Here is a 25,257-nt window from a genome sequence, read left to right on the forward strand (position 1 = left end):
GAATTCACACAGTTGTTTTAAAATAGTCATTCAATTTCAATTTATCTCGATAAAATAACTCAACTTTGAATTTTATCTTAATTAGGTTACTCTGCCAATTTCAATAGTTAAAAAAAAATCAAAATAATGACATGAGTAACAAGTATGAGTTAAAGATTTAAATTCAGTGACAACAATACATTTAACCCAGCATATGATATGGTCTGCAAAATAAGGCCATACACCGTGCTATATCCAAATCAAGCCCATGATTAGGCGGATATCATATGATATTCTGTGGATATCATATGATATTTTTCAGAAGGATCCAAATATCCAATATTCTGATTGTAACGCCCAAAGAATTGCATGGTCAACTAACTGTTGGACTATCAATTTTGACAAAACGTAAGATTTATTTAAAGGATTAAACCTTTATGTGCCCTCTTGTATCCAAAATATTATGATTTGACACATGGTATAATTTGGTAATATTTGTCTCTTAAGTATTTCTTTAGTTGATATTTAACTCATTTTGAGTTGAAATTTAACCAATTTGTTAAAAAAATTCAAATGACACAAATTTTAATACTGTATATGATAATTATATATATTCAATATGTTTAATACATCATTTGCTCTCTGAACTTGTCTAAAAAGATTGATTGTCTTCATGAACTTTTAAAATATCTTAATAGTCCATTCAACTTACATAAAATGTTCAGTTAGCCTTCTGAACTTGTGTAAAATGTAATCAATTGATCACTCAGTTGAAAAAGAGTAAGTTGAATGCGGAATATGTATTGCACACGTCTTAGATAAAGTAAAACGATCAAAGTCAGGATATGTGGTTCTAATATTATAAAAGAAAAGTTGTATAATTAAACAAGTAAGAAATTCATTTTTAAATTTATTCTGTGAATTATGTAATAACATTCTAAAACGTGTGCAATAAATTTTTCACATTTAACTTACTTTTTTGCATCTAAGTGATCAATTGATTATATTTTAGCAGGTTTAGAGAGCTAACTGAACATTTTATCAAGAAACTTTAAAAGTTCAGGAGACCGATTAAATTTTTTAGACAAGTTCAAGGATCAAGTGATATATTAACCCTATTTAATATGTGCATAAATAAAAAATTAATTATTTTTTTATATTAAAAATTGTGTTATGTGGCAAAATTAAACAAATTAATTAGTTTTCCGCTCCAAAATGAGTTAAATTATTAAATAATATGTACAACAAGCCTTTCTCCCTTATTAAAAGGCTCAAGGTATTGTTTCAAAAAAAAAAGGCTCAAGGTATTATTGAGCCCTTGACCTATTTAAATTTTTTATTATTTGGCCCCTGATCTATTATTCGGTCACATTTGGTCCCTGAACTATCACAATTTGTGAAATTTCACCCAATTTAGATGAAGACATGACAAAAACCGTTATCCTCTTTATATGTAGTGATATTTTGACATATGAACTTGATACGCCACATGTCCTGAAGTTTATTTACCATATAAACTCACTTATGTGAAAATGATTATTAGATTAGAAAACAATAACAAATGAAAACTAATCTCTAAACTAAAAATTAACAAATTTAAGTGTCAAAATATCGTCATATGTCAATAGAATAACAATTACGTTAAGTTTCTATTCAAATTGAGTAAAATTGTACCAACTAAGATAGGTCATGGGTAAAATATAACTAAATAATAAATAATAGGTTAGGGTCAAATAACAAAATTTTAATAAATCCATCCCCAAATAATGGTTTAAGCCTTATTAAAATTAGAGTTATGTACATAGCTGGATTTTATTTTGGCCACAGTTATAGTCTGGTTAGTTGCTACTTGCCATACACCTGGTAGTGGGAATTTAAAAAACGAGGGTCAACCCAAATTTGAGCAAGCTGTGTAGCACGTGAGGAAGGTACATACCCAGTACCCACATGTTGTTGATTATTCACTTGTTAGATCCTGCAATTTTTGTTTTTTTCTCCTTTCTTACTAGAGTACTTATGATTAAGATTTAAAATTTTAATTTGATTCCATATCAAAATTTGATAAATTGAAATAAAAGTTTGTAATTATAATTAAGGCTTAATATATAGTTGCTTAAAAAAAAAAAAAAAAAAAAACGGAAGAGATAGTGATTTCTAGTTAAATAATTTAGTTAGTTTTCTGAACTTTAAAGATATCTAAAGTAAATCCTTAAAACTTAAATGTATCATTGACAAGTTCATATGATAATAGGTTCAAAAAAAGGTAATTAATTTGTTTTTAGTCTCTCCCTATGGAGTGTGTGCGTCTTCTCTATTGAGATGTGGTGACCTAATTCTCTAAACCCTACCGTTCCAACCCTAGTCGTCCAAATCTCAACCAAACAGATTACCAAAAACCTTAAACACCCCATCGCCATACCAGTATCTGAACCAAGGAATCATCCGCAAACATCCATAGATACCGACAGCTGAATACCAGAACCGACCGATTACCCCGTCATCCGCAAGATTTCAATAATGGAAAAAAACAAGGGTCTAGCTGAGGAATACGTGCAACTCTGCATCAATACGGAAGAAGATGGCCTCGAACTATCGGATGATCACTTACAATTGGACATGGCTGCCGCATCTTTCTTCATTGTAGGGCAATTTCTTGCGGTTAAAGCAACCCATTTTGAGTCGATAAAGACAACCCTCGCGGCAATCTGGCAACCTGTGAAAGGAGTAACAATCACCGAAACAGACATGGAGGGTAGATATCTGTTCCAATTCTACCATGAACTTGACATGAAGAGAGTCTTAAATGACGGCCCTTGGACTTTTAATCAGAACCTGTTGATCGTCAAAAGATTGGAACCAGCCGAACAAGCTTTGCAACCCACGTTGATCAATCTTATTATATGGGTTCAACTTTCTGACCTACCTATCGGATTCCAGACAGAGGCAGTTTGCAAGGCCATAGGTAATCAAATCGGTACTTATGTCGAATCTGACCCAAAAAATTTCACAGGTCTCCGACGCAGCTATCTCAGGGTCAAAATCACTATTGATGTTCGAAAAGCTTTGAAAATGGGACAGAAGATCAAGAGAAGTGGTGGGGACTGGCTTTGGGTCAACGTGAGATATGAAAGACTCCCGCAATTTTGTTTTTTCTGCGGAATCATCGGACATGCAGATAAGTTCTGTCCGCTGCTCTTCGACAGCCCGGAAGCATCGAATGATCGAAAATTTGGCAGTTGGCTACGCACGTCTATAAGGAAGAATGGAATACAGAGAGGAAAGGAATGGCTCCGAGACCCGACCGATGATACAGACTTCGTCAAATTTGCAAAGGCTTCTCACCCGAACTCTACTAACATGGCCCCAGGCAACATTGACGCAGCAACCCTGAATAAGACACCAATTAAGCAGACAATAAACAAAACGAAAGCATCCGAATCAAAGGCGGGCCCTTATACAACAACTGGTCAGATCGACGACATTCTTATATTGGATCCAAAACGTCCGCGGTTAACAGAAAATCAGACAGGAGAATTCAGTGGTACCGTTCAACCAAAAAACGGAGGAGAGGCGAGACCTGGAGACCAGGTCCGCCCAGGCGTATGAGTCTGTTTAGTTGGAACTGCCGAGGGCTGGGCAACTCTCGGACAGTCAGGGTCCTACAGGATCTGGTTCGTGCCCATAGGCCTCTAATCATATTTCTGATGGAAACAATGATCAAAGAGGCAAAAGTTCTACTGGTATGTAAGAAGCTAGGATACGAAAACTATCACATTGTGGATGGCAGAGGCCATGGGGGTGGAATTGCTATGTTCTGGCGCAGACAAATCAAGCTAAATATTCTATCTGATTCAACAAATTTCATCGATGCGGTTGTCACAATTCCTCAGATTCAACCTTGGAGGCTTACGGGTTTCTACGGGTACCCTGAGAGAAGCCGAAGACGAGAATCATGGCAACTTCTACGATCCCTACAACCTGCATTCAACGGAGCTTGGTGCTTCATTGGGGACTTTAACGATATCATAAGTTTTGACGACAAAAGAGGAGGCCCCCTAAGACCTTATTGGTTAATCGAAGGCTTTCAATTGGCATTGGAAGACTGCGGGCTAACAAGCTTAATCATGAAGGGGCATCAGTACACATGGGAAACAGGTAGAGGAACGAACCGGTGGATCGAAGAGAAACTGGATCGGGCAGTTGTTAACACAGCATGGAAGGAGCAGTTCGGTCAGTCAACTTTGAAAAATCTAACAGCAGCATGTTCCGACCACTCCGCACTTCTTCTACAACTTAAGGTATGGATTCGAGCTCCCAAAAATCATAGATTCAGGTTTGAGAATTCATGGATCAGGGAAGGAGGTTGCGCTACTACAATAAGATCGACATGGGAAGTAAATGCTGGTAAACCGTTGTCATTAAAATTCGCTGATTGCGTAACAGCGCTGCAATAATGGAGTAAAACAGTTGCAGGAAACTTTACTGAACAGGCTAAATCGTTCGTTCAACAGATGGAGGTACTACGAACGTGGACAGATCGCCTTGGTTCGGAGTTGTATCAGAAGGCCAGAAGTGATTATGTCAAAACCCTCCAACAACAGGAGGATTTTTGGAAGCAAAGAGCCAAGATCCATTGGCTCCAGGAAGGGGATACTAATTCCCGATACTTTCATGCCTATGCAACTTCCAGGAAAAAACACAATGCATTCACTGAACTTCAGAATGAAGAGGGAATTCCTTGCGGCTAGGGTGAGGGACTTGAGAACATCCTATATGACTATTTTCATCAGATTTTTACCAGTAACGGCAGTGTTGCGGATGCTATCCTGACACATGTGCATTCTTGAGTGTCCGAAAGGGATAACCAATTTCTATCTACGCCTTTCAACGAAGCAGAAGTAAAAGCCGCGTGTTTTAGCATGCACCCTGACAAAAGTCCTGGCCCTGACGGACTGAATCCCGCTTTCTTTTAGAAATTCTGGGACATCATCGGCAAAGATGTCACGGAGCATTGCTTAGATATTCTCCAAACTGGTCAGCTCCCTAACAGGTTGAATGAGACTTTACTTGTGCTGATACCAAAGAAGACAAATATGGAAAAAGTCACAGACCTAAGGCCAATAGCGCTATGCAACATCATGTTCAAAATCATCTCAAAAATGCTGGCTAACCGCTTCAAAGATGTCCTACCATCAGTCATCTCTCACTGTCAAAGTGCTTTTATTACAGCGTATGAAGTAATCCACCATCTGAAGAACAAAAGACAAGGGAAAAATGGCATTGCTGCGTTAAAACTCGACATGAGTAAGGCGTATGATCGGGTGGAGTGGAAATTCCTATGGGATATGTTGCATAAGATGGGCTTTTCAGACGTCTGGATTAATTGGATGCGGATGTGCGTGGAATCAGTTAGTTATACAATAGTACAAGGGGGGAGAGAAATTGGCCCGATTATTCCGACCCGCGGGATAAGGCAAGGAGACCCGTTGAGCCCCTTTCTCTTCCTAATTTGTGCGGAGGGTCTATCTGCTCTTCTCACGACAAAGGAAAATGCAGGTCTTATTCATGGTTGTAAAGTAGCACGGCTTGCACCGAGCATATCTCACCTTTTTTTCGCTGATGATAGCTACCTTTTCTTTCGAGCTAATCAGGACGAAGCGTCAGTGATTCATTATTGCCTTCAAGACTATGAACGGGCGTCTGGTCAATGCATCAATTTGAGTAAATCGGCACTATTTTTCAGTTTAAACACAAATGAATCGGCAAAAAGGAATTCTTGTGATGTATTGGGAATTCAGGAGGTTCAAGATCTTGGCTTCTATCTAGGGGCACCTGCCTTTGTCGGACGTAATAGGAACATGACATTTGGATATCTTAAAGACATGATTAGATCTCGGTTAAGTAACTGGAAAGAGAAATACCTCTCCCGCGCAGGAAAAGAAGTCCTGATCAAGTCAGTTCTGCAATCTATACCAACATACACTATGAGCATTTTTCTCCTGCCAGCACAGTTTTGTGAGGATGTTGAACGTATGCTGAATCGATTTTGGTGGAGAAACGACATCAATGCAGCATCAGGAATTCACTGGCTGAGCTACGACAAGCTCTGCAAACCAAAACAATTTGGGGGCCTTGGTTTCCATCGTCTACAGGATTTCAATTTAGCACTGTTAGCAAAGCAGGCATGGCGTTTAATTCAAAACCCAACATCTTTGGTTACTCGGCTGCTAAAGGCTCGATATTTCCCTGTAACTAATTTCCAGCAAGCAGTGACCGGACACAATCCCTCATTCATCTGGCGTAGCATCCTCTCAAGCAGACATCTAATACTTAAAGGATTGAGACGAAAGGTTAATGATGGCCGTATGACACGTATCTGGGACGATCCTTGGATCCCTGATCAGGTAAATCCTAAGATTTCCTCTCCAATTAACACTGATTTACCTACAGGAAGTGTCAATGATCTGCTCCTAGAGGACAATAAATGGAACCGACCTCTAATCCAATCCATCTTCAACTCTCGAGATCAACAGCTGATATTCTCTATCCCACGTCGCAGAACCACATTAGAGGATAATTGGTATTGGGGCGCTGAAACCTCTGGTAACTACACAGTGAAATCGGGTTATCAACTTTTGAATGATTTTACCCAAAGCCAACAAGAGGTGGATAACATCAGGTGGAAAGCTGTCTGGCAATTAAAAACCCCTCCCAAGATCAAAAATTTCATATGGAGATGGTTGAAGGGCTGTTTACCGGTTATGGTGAATTTACAGCTTCGTCATAGCAGTCTATCCCCCCTCTGCCCGGTGTGCGACTCAACGTTCGAAAGTGAAACTCATGTATTCGCTCACTGCTCATATGCCAAACAGACATGGTTCACTTTCTTTGGTGACAACCGGATGGATGAAGTGCAGGATATAACAATCTGGTTTGAAAGCAACTGTCTCAGTACAGGTACCAATTTTGCAGGCGCTGAACTTTTTGTTCTCTGGTGGCTCTGGAAAAACCGTAACGGAAAGGTTTGGCAAAATTCCCTTATAGCTATACCGGTCCTTCTACGAAATGCAGAAAGAGAAGCTGAAGAGTGGCAAAGTGCGTGGGAATTAAGGAACGCAGCATCAACCTCAGTAGAAAGAATTGTGGATGGTTGGAGAAAACCAGCTCCAGGCATCTCGGCCTGCAATATTGACGCGGGGATCTTTAAAGATAAAGGCTTCTCATCATACGGCTTCATAATAAGAGACGAGAGAGGATTCTGTACATCAGCCTGTCATGGGGCCCTAACGGGTTGCTTTGAACCAATAATAGTAGAGGCTATGGCGATAAAAGAGGCACTATCGTGGATAAAAAGCAAAAGCATAAGTAACATTGAGCTTCGTTCAGACTGTCTTTTAGTAGTACAAGCAATCCGTGGGGGAAATCATGCATTATCATACCTTTCCGACATCATTTCTGACTGTATTCTGTTAATTAACGAGCTAGATAATATATCTATCTCTTTTGTCAAGCGTTCAGCGAATTGTGCTGCCCATTCTTTAGCAAGAGCAGTCAATTCTGTGTATGTACGCGAGGAGTGGCCCTGTGCTCCTCTTTTCCTTTTTCCTATTCTTTCTGCTGATATCAGCCAATAAAGTTTTATCTTTTCGTCAAAAAAAAAGGTTCAAAAAAAGGTCAATTTAAATAAGTTCGGATCATTAATATATCACTTTAAGCTTCAGATGATCAATTAAATTATTTCACTAAGTACAAGACTAATGTATTAACCATATAATTAACTAAAGGTGAACACTATTATTATTATTATTTAGGCTTAAAATCTAATTAGATCTTTAATCTTTATTTTAAAAATCAATTAGGTTTTTAACCTTTTAAATTCACCAATTAAATCCTCAATTTATATCTTGAAAGTCAATTAGATCTATAATATATTTATTAAATCCGTTAATTGGATTCTTCCCAAAATTGAAATAAAATTTTATTCAATTGTTTTATATTTTTAGCTTGATTTTTTTTTAAATTTGCGCACAATGCGCTTACATTAAAGAAGAAAGAAAAATCCCGAAAAATCCCCACCAGACCCGGATGTGATTCGAACCCATAACCTCTCAAGGCATAGGTAAGCTCTCAAAATAACAGGTTGGTTTTAGTTAAAAAAAAACCCCTCACTTGAATTGAACAAAACATAGCAGGTTTGGTCATTTTTTTACTAAAACTAAACTGATAATTATAATAAAATACTGATCAAAATAGAATGGAAGATATAAAATAACTAAAATTTAAAGGGTAAATTCCAAAAAAAACCTCTGTGGTTTGATGTTCTTCCAAAAAAACCCTTGTGGTTTGTTAATACAAAAAAAAAGGACTGTGGTTTACGCCGTTACCCGAAAAACGGAAAAGGGCTTAACACCGTTAAAAGTGCTGACGTGGCAATGGGTAAAGTTGGAAAAATATTTTTTTTATTGTTTTATTTTTCTTTCTTCTTCTTCTTCTTCTTCTTCCTCCTCTCTCTCTCTCTTCTTCTTCTTCTTCTTCTTCTTCCTCCTCTCTCTCTCTTCTCTTCTTCTTCTTTTTTTCATCTTTTTTTTCTTCAGTGCAGTCACAAGAATAAGTGCAGTCACAAGGGCTCCAGGTAGACCATTCTTCAGTAGCTCGAGATTATCAAAAGTCGATCTGGGGCATTTTAACGTATTAATATTTTAAAAGTTAAAGCTCGATTAGATCTGCACTACAAGGAAGTCCAACAGATCATAAATTCACAAAACTGTGCATCACAAACCACCAAGACAAACTAGAAAGAGCAAGGAAAAAAAAGGCTTAGAAGAAAAGAAAAGAAAGTAAAATTATTAACATTAGTCCTCAATGGAATTTTTGAATTCTGGAAATTAAAAAAAAAGAACAAAAAAAAGATGAAAAAAAGAAGAAGAAGAGAAGAGAGAGAGAGGAAGAAGAAGAAGAAGAAGAGAGAGAGAGAGGAGGAAGAAGAAGAAGAAGAAGAAGAAGAAGAAGAAGAAAGAAAAATAAAACAATAAAAAAAAAATATTTTCCCAACTTTATCCATTGCCACGTCAGTACTTTTAACGGTGTTAAACCCTTTTCCGTTTTTCGGGTAATGGCGTAAACCACAGTCCTTTTTTTTGTATTAACAAACCACAAGCGTTTTTTTAGAAGAACATCAAACCACAGAGGTTTTTTTTGGAATTTACCCAAATTTAAACTATCAGAAAATACAAATTAAAATAGAACTAAAAATATAAATAATAAATCAAATTAAATTTTATTACAATTATAGAGGTATTTAAGGGATCATATTAGAGATTTAATCAACTTTTATTGAAGATATAATTAGTGGAGAAAGGAAAAAGTGATGAGATACGTGCATAGTGAAAAGATAATGAAAGTGTTATTCGGAAGGTTGTGATTAACGGAGAATTAACAACTTAATAGTATATATCACTCAGGGAGAGCTTTTAAGTCTTGATAATAAGCTTTGTTTTCTCTTATTTCCGATAACAAGTTTTATTTTATTTTATCTTGTTTTGCTTCATGGTATTGTCAAGTAGTATCGAGACTATGTATGCCAATTTGAGTCTAGAGGAAGAAGAAAATAGAGGTATTCTGATTGATGATAGAGATCTCAATTCTGAACAGGTGGATCTAAGATGGTGTCTGGTTGGAAGATTTCTCTCTGATAAATCCGTCGATTTTCAGGTAATGCGAGATACTTTGGCTTTCCTGTGAAAACTAGAAAAATGAGTATACATACAATCCATCAACTAACCTATTCGTCTTGCAATTTTTCCATGATATTGATGTGAGAAGAGTGTATGATAGTGGTCCATGGATGTTTGACAATAAGATCATAATTATACATCGAACGAATCAACATGAACTACCAGCTGAGATTCCACTGTTTCATGTAGATGTCTGTGTTCATATTTTACAATCTTCCCATGGATTCATGTCTGGAAAGGTGGCTGTGATTATTGGAAATCATGTAGGAAAATTTATCGCCTCTGATGCCAATAACTTTCAATGTATTTGGAGAAAGAGTATATAAGAGTTCGTATTTTTATAGATGTCTGGAAACCGTTTATAAGGAGAATGAAGTTAAGACGACCAGTTGGAGATGGGTTGCGGCAGAATTTCACTACGAGAGAACAAAAAAAAGTTTGTTTTGTGTGTGGTTTTTAGACCATACAGATTTCTCATGTCCAAAAGTTTATGATTCGACTGATGATGAAGAAGTTGAAAAGCTTTATGGCTCTTATATGCTTGTTCAGACCGGAAGGAAGCAGTTCAACAAAGGTGAAAAATGGTTGATTACTGAGGTTCAGTCAAACATCAGCGGGGGTGACCAGAGAGTGATGGTGGAGCATGGTGGTAAGACCCAAAAAAAGCTCTCATATTTAGTGGCATTAATGATGGGACTAATAGCGACATTAGTAGAATAATTAATATGACAGTTGATTATGAAAGAGCAGTAAATCAGGGATCAGTTATTATGGAAAAGTCCAAAACAATTATCAATAATGTTGAACAAACTCTCATATTTAGTGGCATTAATCATGAGACTAATGACGATATTTGTGGAATAATTAATAGGGCAGTTGATTATGAAGGAAGCGTAACTCAGTTGAACTGGAAAAGACAAAAACGGTTGAACAAACTTTCATATTTAGTGGTATTAATCATGGGACTAATGGCGACATTAGTGAAATAATTAATATGGCAGTTGATTATGAAAGAGGTATAAATCATGGGTCAGAAAAATGAGTCTGTAGCAGATATTGTGGTTATGGAAGTAAAACATAGAAGGAAAAAAGATGTTTTAAATAAAAGTGAGGAGGCAGTTTTAAATAATAGTGTAATTGTGGATCCAAAAAGCAGGTTTAGGTGGGCTCTATTGGACAGACCTATCTATCATCATGAGTTTATTAGTGTGGAACTGTTGTGGACTGCAAACCCACGGGCAGTTGGTGTTTTAGTAGATCATGTCCAAAATTACACAGACACTTCAATTATTTCTAGGTCAGACTAGTTAGGCGTTGGTGTTGTGTTTAGGGACAACGTTGGTCGCTTTTGTGGTGTATTTTCAAAACGTATTACTGGAAACTTTTCGGTTTAGGGGAACGTGAAAATATTGGTATTTGAAAGACTCTCAGCTCAGCTGGATCAAAATTCAAGGGTTTTAGGGGCCGATCCTGAGATTTTAGAGGCCCATGGACGATTACCAAGTGAGACCCTAATAAACGATATAATAAAAGTATTGCATATGAAAAAACATTTTATATTGCTTTAAGTACCCAATTTCTTATACAAAATGGTGTCTGATCATTTCTAGATGCAACATTCTCAAATTTAATAAATTATAAAATAGTTCTAATAGATTTTATGCTATTCAGGACACAAAGTATGATAACATAAAAATGAAAAACCAAATCTGAAAATCATCTCACTTAACGGGCTTTAGGGGCTAAGTTCTTGAAATTTGAAGACTATGATGCGTTTCTTCCAAAATGTCTCTGAAGACCAAGTAAATCAGAATTTTGATAGAGTTTTTCAAAGACAAAAAAAATACTAATAGCAATTGGAAGTTTCACAATGGAGTGATTAGAGAACAAAATTGATTATATAGCTAATGAATTGAATATGAACTGAAGATGAAAGATAATACCATTCAATATTCTTTGGGATTGTAGTGTGAAAGGGAAGATAAATTAGAAATTTTGTTGTGATTGATGAGTGAGAGAGATAATTATGGAAAGACTTTGAGATAAATTAGGGAATTGATATTTAATATTATTATTAGGAAATTTGGAAAGAATTTGAGGTAAATTAGAAAATTTGGTAATTGATGCCCATGTTTTTAATTCAAGTATATATATATTTTTTTTAATTTTATCTAATGTCAATGTTTTTAATTTGGAAAGAATTTGATGACAATGTTTTTAATCAAAATATATATTTTTAATTTAATCAAGTATAATTTAAAACTCTTAATACTATACATTACTATAATTGGGTCCTCTCTCGTCCCTGGGCCCTGGGCAGACGCTCCTCCTGCCAATGCTCAGGGACGGGCCTGTTTTAGTGGTGTGGAAGTGGAGTCAGATGTGTTGTTAGTGATGAAGAATATTCATCAAGCATACTTTCGTTTTGCTTATAGTTCCATTATAGAAGATTGTAAAAGTCTTATTTCTAGTATCAATGACATTTCTATAAGATTTATAGGTTGTTCTGCGAATGAGGTGGCTTTTAGCTAGGTCTTCTCATTAGTTATATATTGATTTCATTTAATGAAACTTATTTTTCTTCAAAAAAAAAATATAACTAATGAATTTTTTTAGTTTGTCCGATTTCTCAATTCGAGGTTCGTCAAAGTCTCTATTAGGTGGATCCTTTCTCAATTAAAGTTTTTTTAAACGTATTTTAATCACTCAAGTTAATCTTAATTTGAGTTTCAAAAAAAAGTTAACCTTAATTTGTCGTAATTAGTGATTTTAATTAACTTTTAAATATAGATTAAGCATATAGTTGGGACTTTAACCTTTTGTTATTTTTTTATTTTTTGAGAAATTAAGCCTTTTTTTTAGTACATAGTTGTGTATAATTTAGTCACCTTCCGGCATGAAAATAAATGAAGTAGACAATCCCAGCTAGTTATTGTCAGGTCCCCCCATTCCCCTATTAATTACCCGCTCTGATATTCTTTTTTATTCAACACCAACGTGCATCTCCCATAACGTACGTTCTACTTCTACACAATATCCTATTTTTTTATTTTTAAAATTCACCACTCTATTTCTTCTTATACTACTATCACTACTTCTTCTTCCTCCTCTTTCTCCCTAAAAGATACCCAAATCAAACCTAGGGTTTCTCAATCAACAATGTCGAATCATCTCTCAAAAACAGACTCAGAAGTCAGCAGCATAACACAATCATCTCCCACGAGATCCTCGCCGCCTCGCCGCCCTGTCTACTACGTCCAGAGCCCCTCCAGAGATTCTCACGATGGAGAAAAAACCACTAATTCCTTCCATTCTACTCCTGTAATTAGCCCTATGGGATCTCCTCCTCATTCTCATTCAAACTCCTCTTTAGGCCCGCACTCCCGTGACTCCTCCTCCACCCGCTTCTCCGGTTCCTTGAAGCCCCACCGGAAAAACGATGGATCTAATCGGAAAGGTGTCCGGAAGCCTTGGAAGGAATTTGACGCCATTGAAGAAGAGGGACTTCTTAATGGAGATATCGGTCTTTATGGATTATCTAGACGGTGCTATTTTGTTGGTTTTATTGCGGGTTTTTTGGTGCTGTTTTCTTTGTTTTCGCTGATTTTGTGGGGTGCAAGTCGGCCTCAGAAACCTAGAGTAACGATGAAGGTAATTAATTAGTGATTAATTAATGTTTGTTTAAGCCTTGATTAATTTTGAGGATTAATGGGGATTTTGTTGAGTTTGCAGAGTATAGTTTTTGATCGGTTTATAGTGCAAGCGGGTGCGGATTTCTCAGGAGTAGCAACGGAAATGGTGTCGATGAATTGTACGGTTAAGTTAACGTTTAGAAACACGGCGACGTTTTTTGGAGTTCATGTTTCTGAAAGTCCTTTACATCTATCCTACTCTCAACTCACTCTTGCTACTGGATCAGTAAGTTTTTCTATTCTAATTTTCGGTTTTTGTTATCATTATATAATTTCTGCTTTTTTAGTAACTATATCATTCGGTATAACTTCCAAAATCAATTTTCATAAGGTCCAGACAGATATTTCATGTTAGTATAATTCCAATCCTATTAATAAATTAAATATCTTTTAATTTTTTTTCTACTATATTAAATTGGGTTAAGGTGCAAAAATACCTCTAACGTTTTAGGTTAGGAGCAATTTTACCCTTAACGTCTAAAATGGTGCGATTTTGCCCCTAACGTTGGAAGTGAATAGCAATTTTACCCCTAACGTTAATAAATTGGGTCAATTTCAGACACTATTATAAAACACGGATATTTTTATTCCTTATTCAGCACCAATTACATAACAATTCGTTCTGAAAAAATGATTTCATGTTTTTTTATAATTTAATAATAAAATTTGAGATTAATATTTATAAATTTGGTGAATTTTTTATATTTATTTTTTCTAATTCGTACAAAAGACAGTACATTTTTTTATTTTTTTTATTTTTTTCACATCCCAACGTATGTTTATGATTTGTTACTGATAAAATGACACACGTATGAAGTGTAGATGACAAGATTCATGACCGAGAAGACAGTTTGATGAATTATTTCTCAAATTGACCCAATTTATTAACGTTAGGGGTAAAATTGCTCTTGGCTTCCTACGTTAGGGGTAAAATTGCTCCAGGCCCAAAACGTTAGGGGTATTTTTGCACATTTACCCTATTAAATTTTATTCGATTAATTAATTAATATTTAAATAAATAAGTTTTATAATATTAATTATAAAAATGAAAGAAAGCACAATTCTATTATAAAGTAAGGCTTGCTTTGTAAAAAACAAAGTAAGCATAGCCTTTACCTTCTATTATTATTCTGTAGAATTTTATTTTGTTTATTTATTTTGAGATAAAAATTAATTAATATTTATTTTAAATAAATTGAATATAATTTTCTTAAATAATTAATATTAATATTAATTAAAAAATTAATAATTATATGCATATTAATTGATGATAATATATTGGATAATGCAATATATATTATTTATTCATTTTATTTATATGTGGTAACAATTAATAAAATGGATCAGAGAAATTCTACTATAGTCCCGATCCATTGGACCTTACCAATAGAAACATGATAAGTGTACATTTTCTTTTCTTACACCAATCATCTCTCAATGAGGTAGCATGATTTTCATTTTTCATTGGTTGGGTCCATTACACCCGGTCCACCGTAGAAGTAGAAGTTCTCAAATCCTATTACTAATAAAAAATATATAAAAAAAAATCGCAAAAAATAAAGTCATATATGTATTAACAATTGTCTTGCCATTCATTTTAAAAGAGGGATGGAGATGCTTTATTTTTTTTTTTTTGGGTAAGGAGGGAGATGCTTTATTAGTCATTCCTATTTTTTTTATTACATGGACCTTAATGATCATGTAATATTTTTTTTATTTATAATCATCCCCATACCAAATAAATAGAGATTTCAACCGATATTTATTACAATGTATTTGTAATAATAATAGGGTTAATTTCCAAAAAGTAATCACATTGTTTCGCTGATTTGTAAATCAGTCATCGTGGTAATTTTTGTCGAAAGAAATCGTGGTTTGTTCCATTAGCAAAGAGAAAAGAAATAAAAAATAATAATAATTGACTTAGAAAAAATGGGAACTTTTTTTTTTATAAAATTGCTCCTTGCCACGTTAGTAAAATTGATGACATTAGACGAAAATCTTTTATTTGCTAATGGAGTAAACCACAAATTTTTCTTTTTGCGATGAAAATTTCCATAATAACCAAACTGCAAAGAAAAAGGTAATTTACATAAAAATTCATCTTTTCAGAATTATTTATAACTATGTCAAGTAACAATTTTAACTATGTCAAACTAAATAAATATTTTAATATATTTTAAAGAGTAATGTTTGTAGATTATGGGTCTAGAATATATTTTAGGGCTTCCTACGTGAATATCATAATTAAATATAAAATTACAACTAAATCAGATTATCAAACTTAACTTTGAATATGTCATTATTTTCCATATATAATAAATAAAGTACAATTTTACACCCTAATTTAAAAATTCTAAACTTCAATTAACAATCATAAATCCTAGACAATATATTCTAGACCCATAATTTATAAACTCCAATTCTTAAAATAGATTAAAAGTAATGATTTTATTAGTTTGACATAATGGAAAATTATGACTTGACATAACTGTAAATAATTTTTCAAATATAGATTTATATGTAAATTTCTCTATTTATAGGGTTTAAAATTTATGAATTGGAGTCTAAAATTTTTAAATTAGAATATAAAATAATTTTTTATGATTTTCATGTAAGAAGCGCAATAAAAAAAACCATAGAGTTTTTTTTTAGAATTAAACCCATCATTACTTTAACAAATATAATCCTAATTTCATTTCTCTTCCACGTTTCATAGATACCCTTATCTATTTAAATAAAATAAATATATATATATATATATATATATATTATCCATTTAAATAATAAACAATAAATTTAACAAAACATACATAAATGTAATATTTCATAAATTTGATAAAGTCATTCATAAATTTAATAATAAAAAAATCCGTTACTTAAAAGTTCTAAACACCAAAATATATAATTCAATAGCAAAAGCAAATAATCAAATATTTAATATTGTCATTCTTCATTTATTCACTTCATATTTAGTGTGCATTCATTAACTTAAAAAAAATACGGATTAACAAATACATTGCAGGTAGTGGATATTCTAATTCTGGTCTTATACCTACCACGGGTATTTTTGTTTTTAAAAATTCATTCACATCTAAAACCTTTTTTATATAGAATTCGGTTAGTTTTATTAGAATTAGATAGTATTGGATACTCGATTTTACCGTATCCATTACCATTCCTATGGCTTTTTGACCAGACGATCTTTTTATATGTATAGTGGTAGAAATCCCAATTTAATAAAAATATCTGCCTTGGGTCTTTTACATTATATTTCTCTTTTAATTATTAGATGTTAGATTAAAGACTTAATTTGATATTTAGAGACAAACCTAATTACAGTTAGATTGCCGTATTGACCCTTCACCCGTGAAATGATAGTAAAGAATATACTTATTCATTGATGCAATGGTTTGAGTATGAGTTTGATTGAGCTGATTTAAGTAATGTGTTTGAATGACAGATAAAAGAGTTCTATCAATCAAGAAAGAGTCAAAGATCAGTTTCTGTAATGGTAAAAGGAAGTAACATCCCCTTATACGGCGGCGGATCGGACTTGGGCAGTTCAAATGGAGCCCCGACTCAGCCCGTGCCATTGGAACTCAATTTCATGGTTCGATCCAGAGGCCATGTTTTAGGGCAGCTGGTCAAGCCCAAATTCTACAAGAGGGTCCAATGTTGGCTGGTCATGGACCCTACTAAAATGAATGTGCCTATTTCTCTCAAGCACAAGTGCATTTTTCAGTAAATATATATATTTAACTTCAAATATTTTAATAAATTATAGCCAAGAAAAATAGGTATAAAATAGCATTGTTCAATTTGTAATTCGTTGAACACCCACTTTTTTTTAGTTTCTATTTGATAGAGCAATGTTCCAATTTGGTTTGTGTTTGACCTTTTTTTTTTTTTTGGTGAAAACGCAAAAAAAAAAAAATTATATTTTGAAATTGTGTCTATTGACTGCTAAAATCAAATAATTATAGGAAATAATTAAAACAATACTAACCTAAAAAAAGTACTTGAATAATAAAATATAAATAAGTTGCAAGTGTAATTTAAAACATATAAATTGAAATGACTGTCTGTATAATGTCTATATAAGTAAGATAGAAATTCAAAAGAGAAATAAATTAGAGGTAAAATTTAAAGAAGGATGGATTTGCCAAAGTATAAAGAAATATAAATTGATTTGAAATTGATTTGTCTGTCTTTTTGAAGTAAGTGTGTAATGTGTACCATCCTCTAATTCTCCCTTTTGAAAATGCTATAATTTGAGTAACTTGTTATAATAATTACTTATTGTAATTTTTTTTTTCTCCCATATTAGATTTTTTTGTATTTATAATAATTTTAGTAACCGATTATTTATTATTTAAAATATATACTAATAAAAATTCCTTAATATTCTGTAATTTTCTAGTAAAAAATCCATTCCACGTGAGTTCATCTACCAATAAATTACATTATCCACAATTTTCTTCATGGGTTTTTAGGAGGACTAAAATAAAGGTCCGATCAAGTTAATCTTCAGATCTTCACAGACCTTGACGAAGGCCGAGAATTCAAGCCAAGAATTTGGTGAGATTTTGCATGGACAAAGGTTGAACTCTTTTAGGACGTTTACAATTCCGTTCGAAAGGGATAATCCCAATCCCCACTTCATCAGTAAAATGAATATTTCTATATGACCATCGAAGCCAAAATAAGCCCTCCAATTTTCAATCAGAAGACTTTCCTCCATTAAATTAAGTTCAAGGTAGGCAACCTCTATCTATGATTTCTTAAGTAGTTAGGGTTGAAGGATGTTCTCAAACTTGAGGATTCGTTTATTTGGAAGCAACGACTTTCTCAACATCTTCCAACTTTCCAATGTCCTTGTTGGATTTTGATTTTTTGGGTTCCATATTTGTGTTGTGGATGTTTGCAAAAAAGGTTAATTCTTCGAATTTTTCAGTGGTAGGAGATTTCTTAGAGTTTTTTCGGCACAATCCTTTCATACACAAAAAAAAAACAAATGGAAGAGGCAAAAGAGAGAAACAAATATTTACTGGGTTCTGAAGAAAAACTTGAAGAAGATAGAGACCGCAGAAAAATCCCCACAAATCTAGTCTTCTCCTTTTATATGCTTCAAAAGGAAGAAATGGATGCGACATAGTCAATAAGGTAGATAGTAATCATTACACCTGTTCAAAGACACTCATGGTTAGAAATGACATCATAAATTCACTCATTAATGACATCCGTTAAAAGAAAAAGGCATGCCGATTTGACATATATCGATAGTCATCAAAGTAAGTATGATGACATCATGCTTTAACTTCTCGTGGTATGTCAGCATTAACACCACTCTCCCACGCCTCTATCAATTTTTCTACCTACTTTGACTAAAAGGTAAAATGCATGCGTGAACGCAAATAACTTGACCGAAGGATGTTTTCATCTTGCACAAACACCGACTTTAGTCAAGTATAAGCTGAAGCACCAAGTAGCAAATCTCTTCTTCGACAATTCAGTACGACAAAACCCTAAAGCACTTCGGTCTATCGACTTCTCGAGGAGAGGGGAGACATTTGATATCATTACATAACTATCACGTTACACATGGTCCAGTAGGATAATCTCTATCGAAACAGTAACTGCCGACGCCACGTGGACCAGTTAATAAAGACCTCAAGGTCACGCACATTCAACTCTGGTCTTTTGCCTTGATTCACAGTTAAAAGTTACAGTCGGTGCAACCATTTTATGTTTACAAAAAACATCCTCCATTAAGCATATGTCATGTGGAATCTAGCTCATTTAGAGCAAATACTCTTATCATCCTATAAATAGAAAGGTACACAATACACAAAATGATAACGTTAGGTGTTGGTTTGGTGCGCATGATGCTTCACAATCTCTAGAGATCGCCTTTAGGTCCCGATATTCCCTTTATACATTTCAGCTACATATTTTCCAGTTCGTCTTTAAACTTTGGTGACTTAAGTATTGAAAATGGGGTCATCCATCCCTCATTGATAATTTTTCTATCTTGTTTCACATGAATTTTCACATGCACCTTAATGAGTAAGTGAATTTGCTCATTAACCATTAGATATAGGCTTATTAAATCTAAGTCTCAGGATGCTTTGAATCTCCACCTTAAGATTTTAATAAGCCTAGATCTAACGATGAATGAGGAAATTCTACATGCTCATTAAGGTGTATGTGATCAAGACTGAGAAAAGAGGTTACATAAGATTATCACACATCATATAAAAAAAAAATGTTAGCCTCTCATTCGTATAAATAAGTTCCACAAAAGAATTGAAGAGACAGGGCTGGGCCTGTGAGGAAGGTGAGGACTCACTAAGTCTGGACCTATTTAAAATATTCACCAAATCATAAAATCTTTAATATTTGGATTCGTCGGTGGTTCCTATGATTTGCTTCAATTTTCTTCCCCTTTAACACAAAAAGACATCATTTGTTCTAATTATTATGATTATTTGACCTTAATTTTTGCAGCTGTCAGTATATTTTATTAATCAAGTAAATTCAGTTTCATTGACAATTTTCAATGACAATATGAAATTACAATTGTTACTGATTTATAAATATATATATATAGGTAAGAACCATGGAATCTCTATGCAAATTTGAATCATAACTTTATTTTACTAGTTTAATTTGTTGTTAATCATTAGCTAAGTAGTGCAGATAGTCTTGCTTCAAATTATTAGCTACTCTTCTTTAATTTAATTCCTTTTAATGAAGTTCAAAACCCCCCTTTTTCCCATTTAATTTTTTAAATTAATTATCAATTCAATTACCATGTATTATCATGAGAATTGAGCTCACAATAATTAGAATTACACTTTTTTTTTTCTTTCCTGGAGTATTTTTTTATGGTTAATCAATTTTATTAACCAAAAATAACATGCTAGCTAGGATTGTGAGTAGGGGTCAAAAAATTAATCCATAGAATTGAATGTAATGATTAAGGATATTTGAATCTGGTGGCGGCAGATTATGATTTGAGAAAAATAGAACCATTTTCAACTACAAAAAATGTCATCACATCACATGTTTATCATTAATAATCTCTTGTGACATGTTTTACTGGGTAATGTTTATATTAATTTATTATATAGTATGAGAATCACATATGCAACTCCTTATTCTCAATTACTACTAATATTTATTAGGATTTGTATCCTCTCAAATCTCAAGTTTGGTTTCAAACCTTTTTTTTTTTAAAGAGAGTTTGGTTTCAAACTTAAAATTTCAAATTTAATAAATTTCAATAATTAATTGCAAAATTAACAGTTGAGATTTAATTATTCAATAAATGCTTAATTGATTTTCAGAATTTAAGTATTAAAAACGTGTTTGGTTCAACTGTTAAATGATAAATGTTGTTATTTGTTGTTAACGGTAATTTTTATGGTTAACTGTTTTGTTATTACTTGATTAAATTATGGTAACTTGTTGATGTTAACGCCTCTCAATCGAGGATTAATGAAAAGCTCATTAGCCACTCACTTAAGTTAATACTATTGAGAAGAGTTTAAAAGTATTGGTTCTCTTTGGTAACCAATTTTTTAGGGTAAAATTAGAAGTTTGAGACATTTTAGAGGTTTTAACTAGTCAAATTTCTAATAATGGTGTTTAGTGAAAAGAGGTTTGAAAATGCTTATTGGGTCGAAAAAACTGATTTCATAAGCTTTTTCAATTAGCTTATTGGTTCATCTCCTTTGAAGAACAATTTTACCCCTAATTACTAGTACTATTTAACCCCAAATAAAAGTTTTATCATATCTTTATTTGTCATTTTACACAAACAGCTATTAGCAATCAGCTAAATTTTGCCAAACAAATTTACACAGTCAAAATTTTTACCATTAAGTCAGTTTATTTTTATTTATTAAGGTTGATCTGGAATTTTTGAATTTGAAATATTTGTCAAATTTGTGGATGAATTATTTATATGGTTTTTTTTGAAAAGGATTTATGAGTTGGCTATTAAATTGATTTTTTTTTTTTTTTGTTAAATTTGAAATATTTTTGTTTTATGTATTGATTTTTAACGGGTAAGGGTATTCACCGCGATTTAAATAGAACGGGTATGAAGCACACCCGTTAGGGTAATGCAACAAATACAGATAATAAAAGAAATAAACGGATAAAAGTTTAAAATTCACAATATCTACGGTACTCCACCTGTTGCCATTCCTATCTGTACCAAGTGTTTGAAGGAGTATGAAAGGCTACCAAAGACTGTGCAGCCTTTTACTCTTTTATTTATTTTGTTTTTTTATTAAAAAGTAATATAATATATTGTTAAATTAATTAAGTATCCGATATGATTGAGTGATGGTAGTGTTTAAGGGTTCGGATGGATAGTTTAATGGAATGATATTGAGTTTATCCTAGATTGATGATGTGGCGCCGATGTGATATGAGTATTGAGTGATTGTTAATTTAGGACATGTTTGGTTCAACTGTTAGCTAATAGCTATTGCGGTTGCTGTAAGCTGTTAGCTATTTGTTATTAGTTGTTTAACTATTAGTATTTGGTAAAATTATATTGAACTATTGCTGTTCGGATTTAAAATATCTAATATGTACATGTTTTAAATTATTCAACAAAGAAATTATAAAATGAATAAGGTGAAAAAATGCCCATAACGTTTACAACTAGGAGCAATTTTACTCTTAACGTCTAAAATGGTGCAATTTTATCCACAACGTTGGCAGCTAAGAGTAATTTTACCCCTAACATTGACAAGTTGAGCCAATTCCATACATTATTATAAAACACAAATATTTTATTCTTATTCTACACCAATTGCACATATCAGTTAATTCTAAAAAAAATATCATATTTTTTTATGATTTAATAATAAAATTGAAAATTAATATTTATAAATTCGTCGAAATGTTTGAATTTTTTTTATCCAACTCATACAAAAGATAACATATATTTTTTTTTAAATTTCACGTCTAATCATATGTTTATGACATATTACTAATAATGATAAAATGATGCTCATGTGAAGTGTGGATGACAATATTCATTACCAAGAAAACAATTTGATGAATTATTTCTCAAATTGACCCAACTTGTCAATGATAAAAGTAAAATTGTACTTGGATGTCAATATTAAGGATATAATTGCACCATTTTAGACGTTAAGGGTGAAATTGCTCCTAGCTATAGACGACATGTGTATTTTTGCACCTTATCCTATTATAAAATAAAAAATGTGTTACACAAATTAATAAAAATAAAAAATAAAAAATTTTATTGAACGACACAAAACATTGTTCTTTTGGTAATTATGTTATAGAAATATAAATAATGTTTAAAAAGAAACATATTTTTGTGGAAATAAGAAGGATAATTTTGTCAATAACAAATAACTACAAACAGTTGTTTACGATAAACTCCAAATATGAGATTTTCATGAAAAGCTCCAAAATGCTGCAGTTTCTAAAAAAAATGCTAAACGATGCGGTTATATAAACTTAATCAAACGCTATATTTCATGCGGTTTGGAGTGAAACGTTAAACGCTTTTCTGATTTCCATATTCTTGAAAAGATGCATTGTCAATGGAGAATTTTTAGCAGAGAAAATTAAAAAAAAAAAAGAGTAAGAGCATCTCCAACACTAACTAGTTATTTGACTCTCTAAAATAATATAAACTATTAGTTTAGCCAAATTTAGCTAGTCAAATTTATGTTTTGCTCCAACCATACTAGCTATTTGACTCTCTATTTGATTATTTTATCATTAAAAGTGATTAAATTAAAAAAAAAAGTAGAAAAAAGATACAAAGAGAAAAGAGAAAGAATGAATAAAAAAAATAGAAATAGCTAGCCAAAGAGACCAGCCAAATTTAGCTAGTGAAAATGGCTAGCTATTTAGAGGGTGTTTGTTTCAGCTTTTCGGAGGAGCGTTTAGCGTTTCACCCCAAACCGCAGAAAATATAGCGTTTGGTTAGGTTTATATAACCGCAACGTTTAGCATTTTCTCTGGAAACTGCATCGTTTTGGAGCGTTTCACGAAAAACTCATATTTGGAGCTTTTCATAAACAGATGTTTATAGTTATTTGTTATTGACAAAATTATCCTTCTTATTTCCACAAAATATGTTTATTCTTTAATATTATTTATATTTTTACAACATAATTACCGGAAGAATAAAGTTTTGTTGCATTCAATAAATTTTTTATTTTTAATATATGCTTAGTATCTAAAGAGGATAACTCCTGGCTGTGGCATAGGAGACTTGGTCATGTAAGCATGGACCTCCTTGCCAAATTAGCTAGAAAGCAACTAGTTGAGGGACTGCCCAAACTCAAATTTGAAAAAGATCAATTGTGCAATGCTTGTCAGCAAGGTAAACAAACGAAAAAGTCTTTTCAAAGTAAAAATATTGTCTCAACCAAGAGACCATTGGAATTACTACACTTGGATCTTTTCGGACCTATCCAGCCACTCAGCTTGGAAGGTAAGAAATTTTCCTTAGTCATTGTAGACGATTTCTCTCGGTACACTTGGATCATCTTGCTGAGTAGCAAGGATGAAACATTTGAGATGTTCACCACTTTGATTAAAAAGCTTGAAAATGACAAAGACCTAAAAGTAGCTCATATTAGAAGCGACAATGGTGGAGAATTCAAAAACCAACAGTTTGACGAATTTTGTGAAACCAGTGGTATTGACCACAATTTCTCTACTCCTAGAACTCCTCAAAAAAATGGGGTTGTTGAAAGGAAGAACAGAACAATTGTCGAAATTGCTAGGACAATGCTGAGCGAAAATAGGCTTCCAAAGTATTTTTGGGGTGAAGCTGTCCACACAGCATGCTATATACTCAATAGGGCTTTAGTTAGACCTATACTCAAGAAAACCCCTTATGAACTCTGGAAAGGACGGAAGCCCAACATTGGCTACTTTCGTGCCTTTGGGTGTAAATGTTTTATACTCAATACAAAAGACAACCTTGCAAAATTTAATGCTAAAGCTGACAAAGCGATCTTTTTAGGGTACTCAACTAACAGTAAAGCATATAGAGTGTATAATAAACGAACTCAAGTTGTTGAAGAGTCTGTCCATATAGAGTTCGATGAAACTGACCCTGCAGGAAAGACAACTCAGTCCGTCGAAGATGAACCGAGCTCAGCTTCCGCTGACCAAACAGGAGCCACTGAGTCATCAGTACAAGGGCATTTTTATCCTTTTACGGGGCTGCGGGTGGGAATTTGGGGTTGAATATAACAACACCCTTTATAAATGGATTGGAACGATCCATTTATAAATGGTTGGATTGGATTAACCCTTTTATTAAATGGATTGATTCATTTAACTCAATTAACTAAATATAATTAAAAATTAAAAATACTTGAATTCGAGAAATTTAGAATTCCATAAAATATCGAAATTCCAGAAAATACTAAAACTCAAGATTTTAGAATTCCAGAAATATTCTAAAAAATACTGAAATTCTAGAAAATATTGGAATTCTAGAAATATGGAATTAAAAAAATATTGAAATTTCAAAAATCTTGAATTCTAGAAAATACTGAAATTCTAGAATTCTGTAATTTTAAATAAACTGGAATTTTAGCAATTTGAATATTCTAGAATTCTAGTATTTCTAATATTCCAAAATATGGAATTATAAAAATTTAAAGATTCTGAAATTCCAGAAAATACTAGATTTTAGAATTCTAGAACACACTGAAATTTAAAAAATCTGAAATTATAGAAAATGCTGAAATTTCAGAAAATATTGGAATTCTAGAAATCTATAATTTTAAAAAATAATGAAATTTCATAATTCTGAAGATTCTAGAATT

The 25,257-nt window shown here is 32.9% G+C and overlaps 1 protein-coding gene across 1 annotated transcript; it reads left to right on the top strand.

The window, feature by feature from the left end:
• Nucleotides 1-12,810: 12,810 nt before the first annotated feature.
• On the top strand, nucleotides 12,811-17,191 carry LOC136231128 (uncharacterized). The gene is made up of 3 exons (XM_066020414.1): nucleotides 12,811-13,364; nucleotides 13,446-13,631; nucleotides 16,869-17,191. Exons 1-3 carry the CDS (start codon nucleotides 12,873-12,875, stop codon nucleotides 17,151-17,153), a joined length of 963 nt encoding a protein of 320 aa, XP_065876486.1. The 5' UTR covers nucleotides 12,811-12,872; the 3' UTR covers nucleotides 17,154-17,191.
• Nucleotides 17,192-25,257: the final 8,066 nt, after the last annotated feature.

Source organism: Euphorbia lathyris, chromosome 5 (assembly GCF_963576675.1).
Source record: "Euphorbia lathyris chromosome 5, ddEupLath1.1, whole genome shotgun sequence".
Taxonomy (NCBI): domain Eukaryota; kingdom Viridiplantae; phylum Streptophyta; class Magnoliopsida; order Malpighiales; family Euphorbiaceae; genus Euphorbia; species Euphorbia lathyris.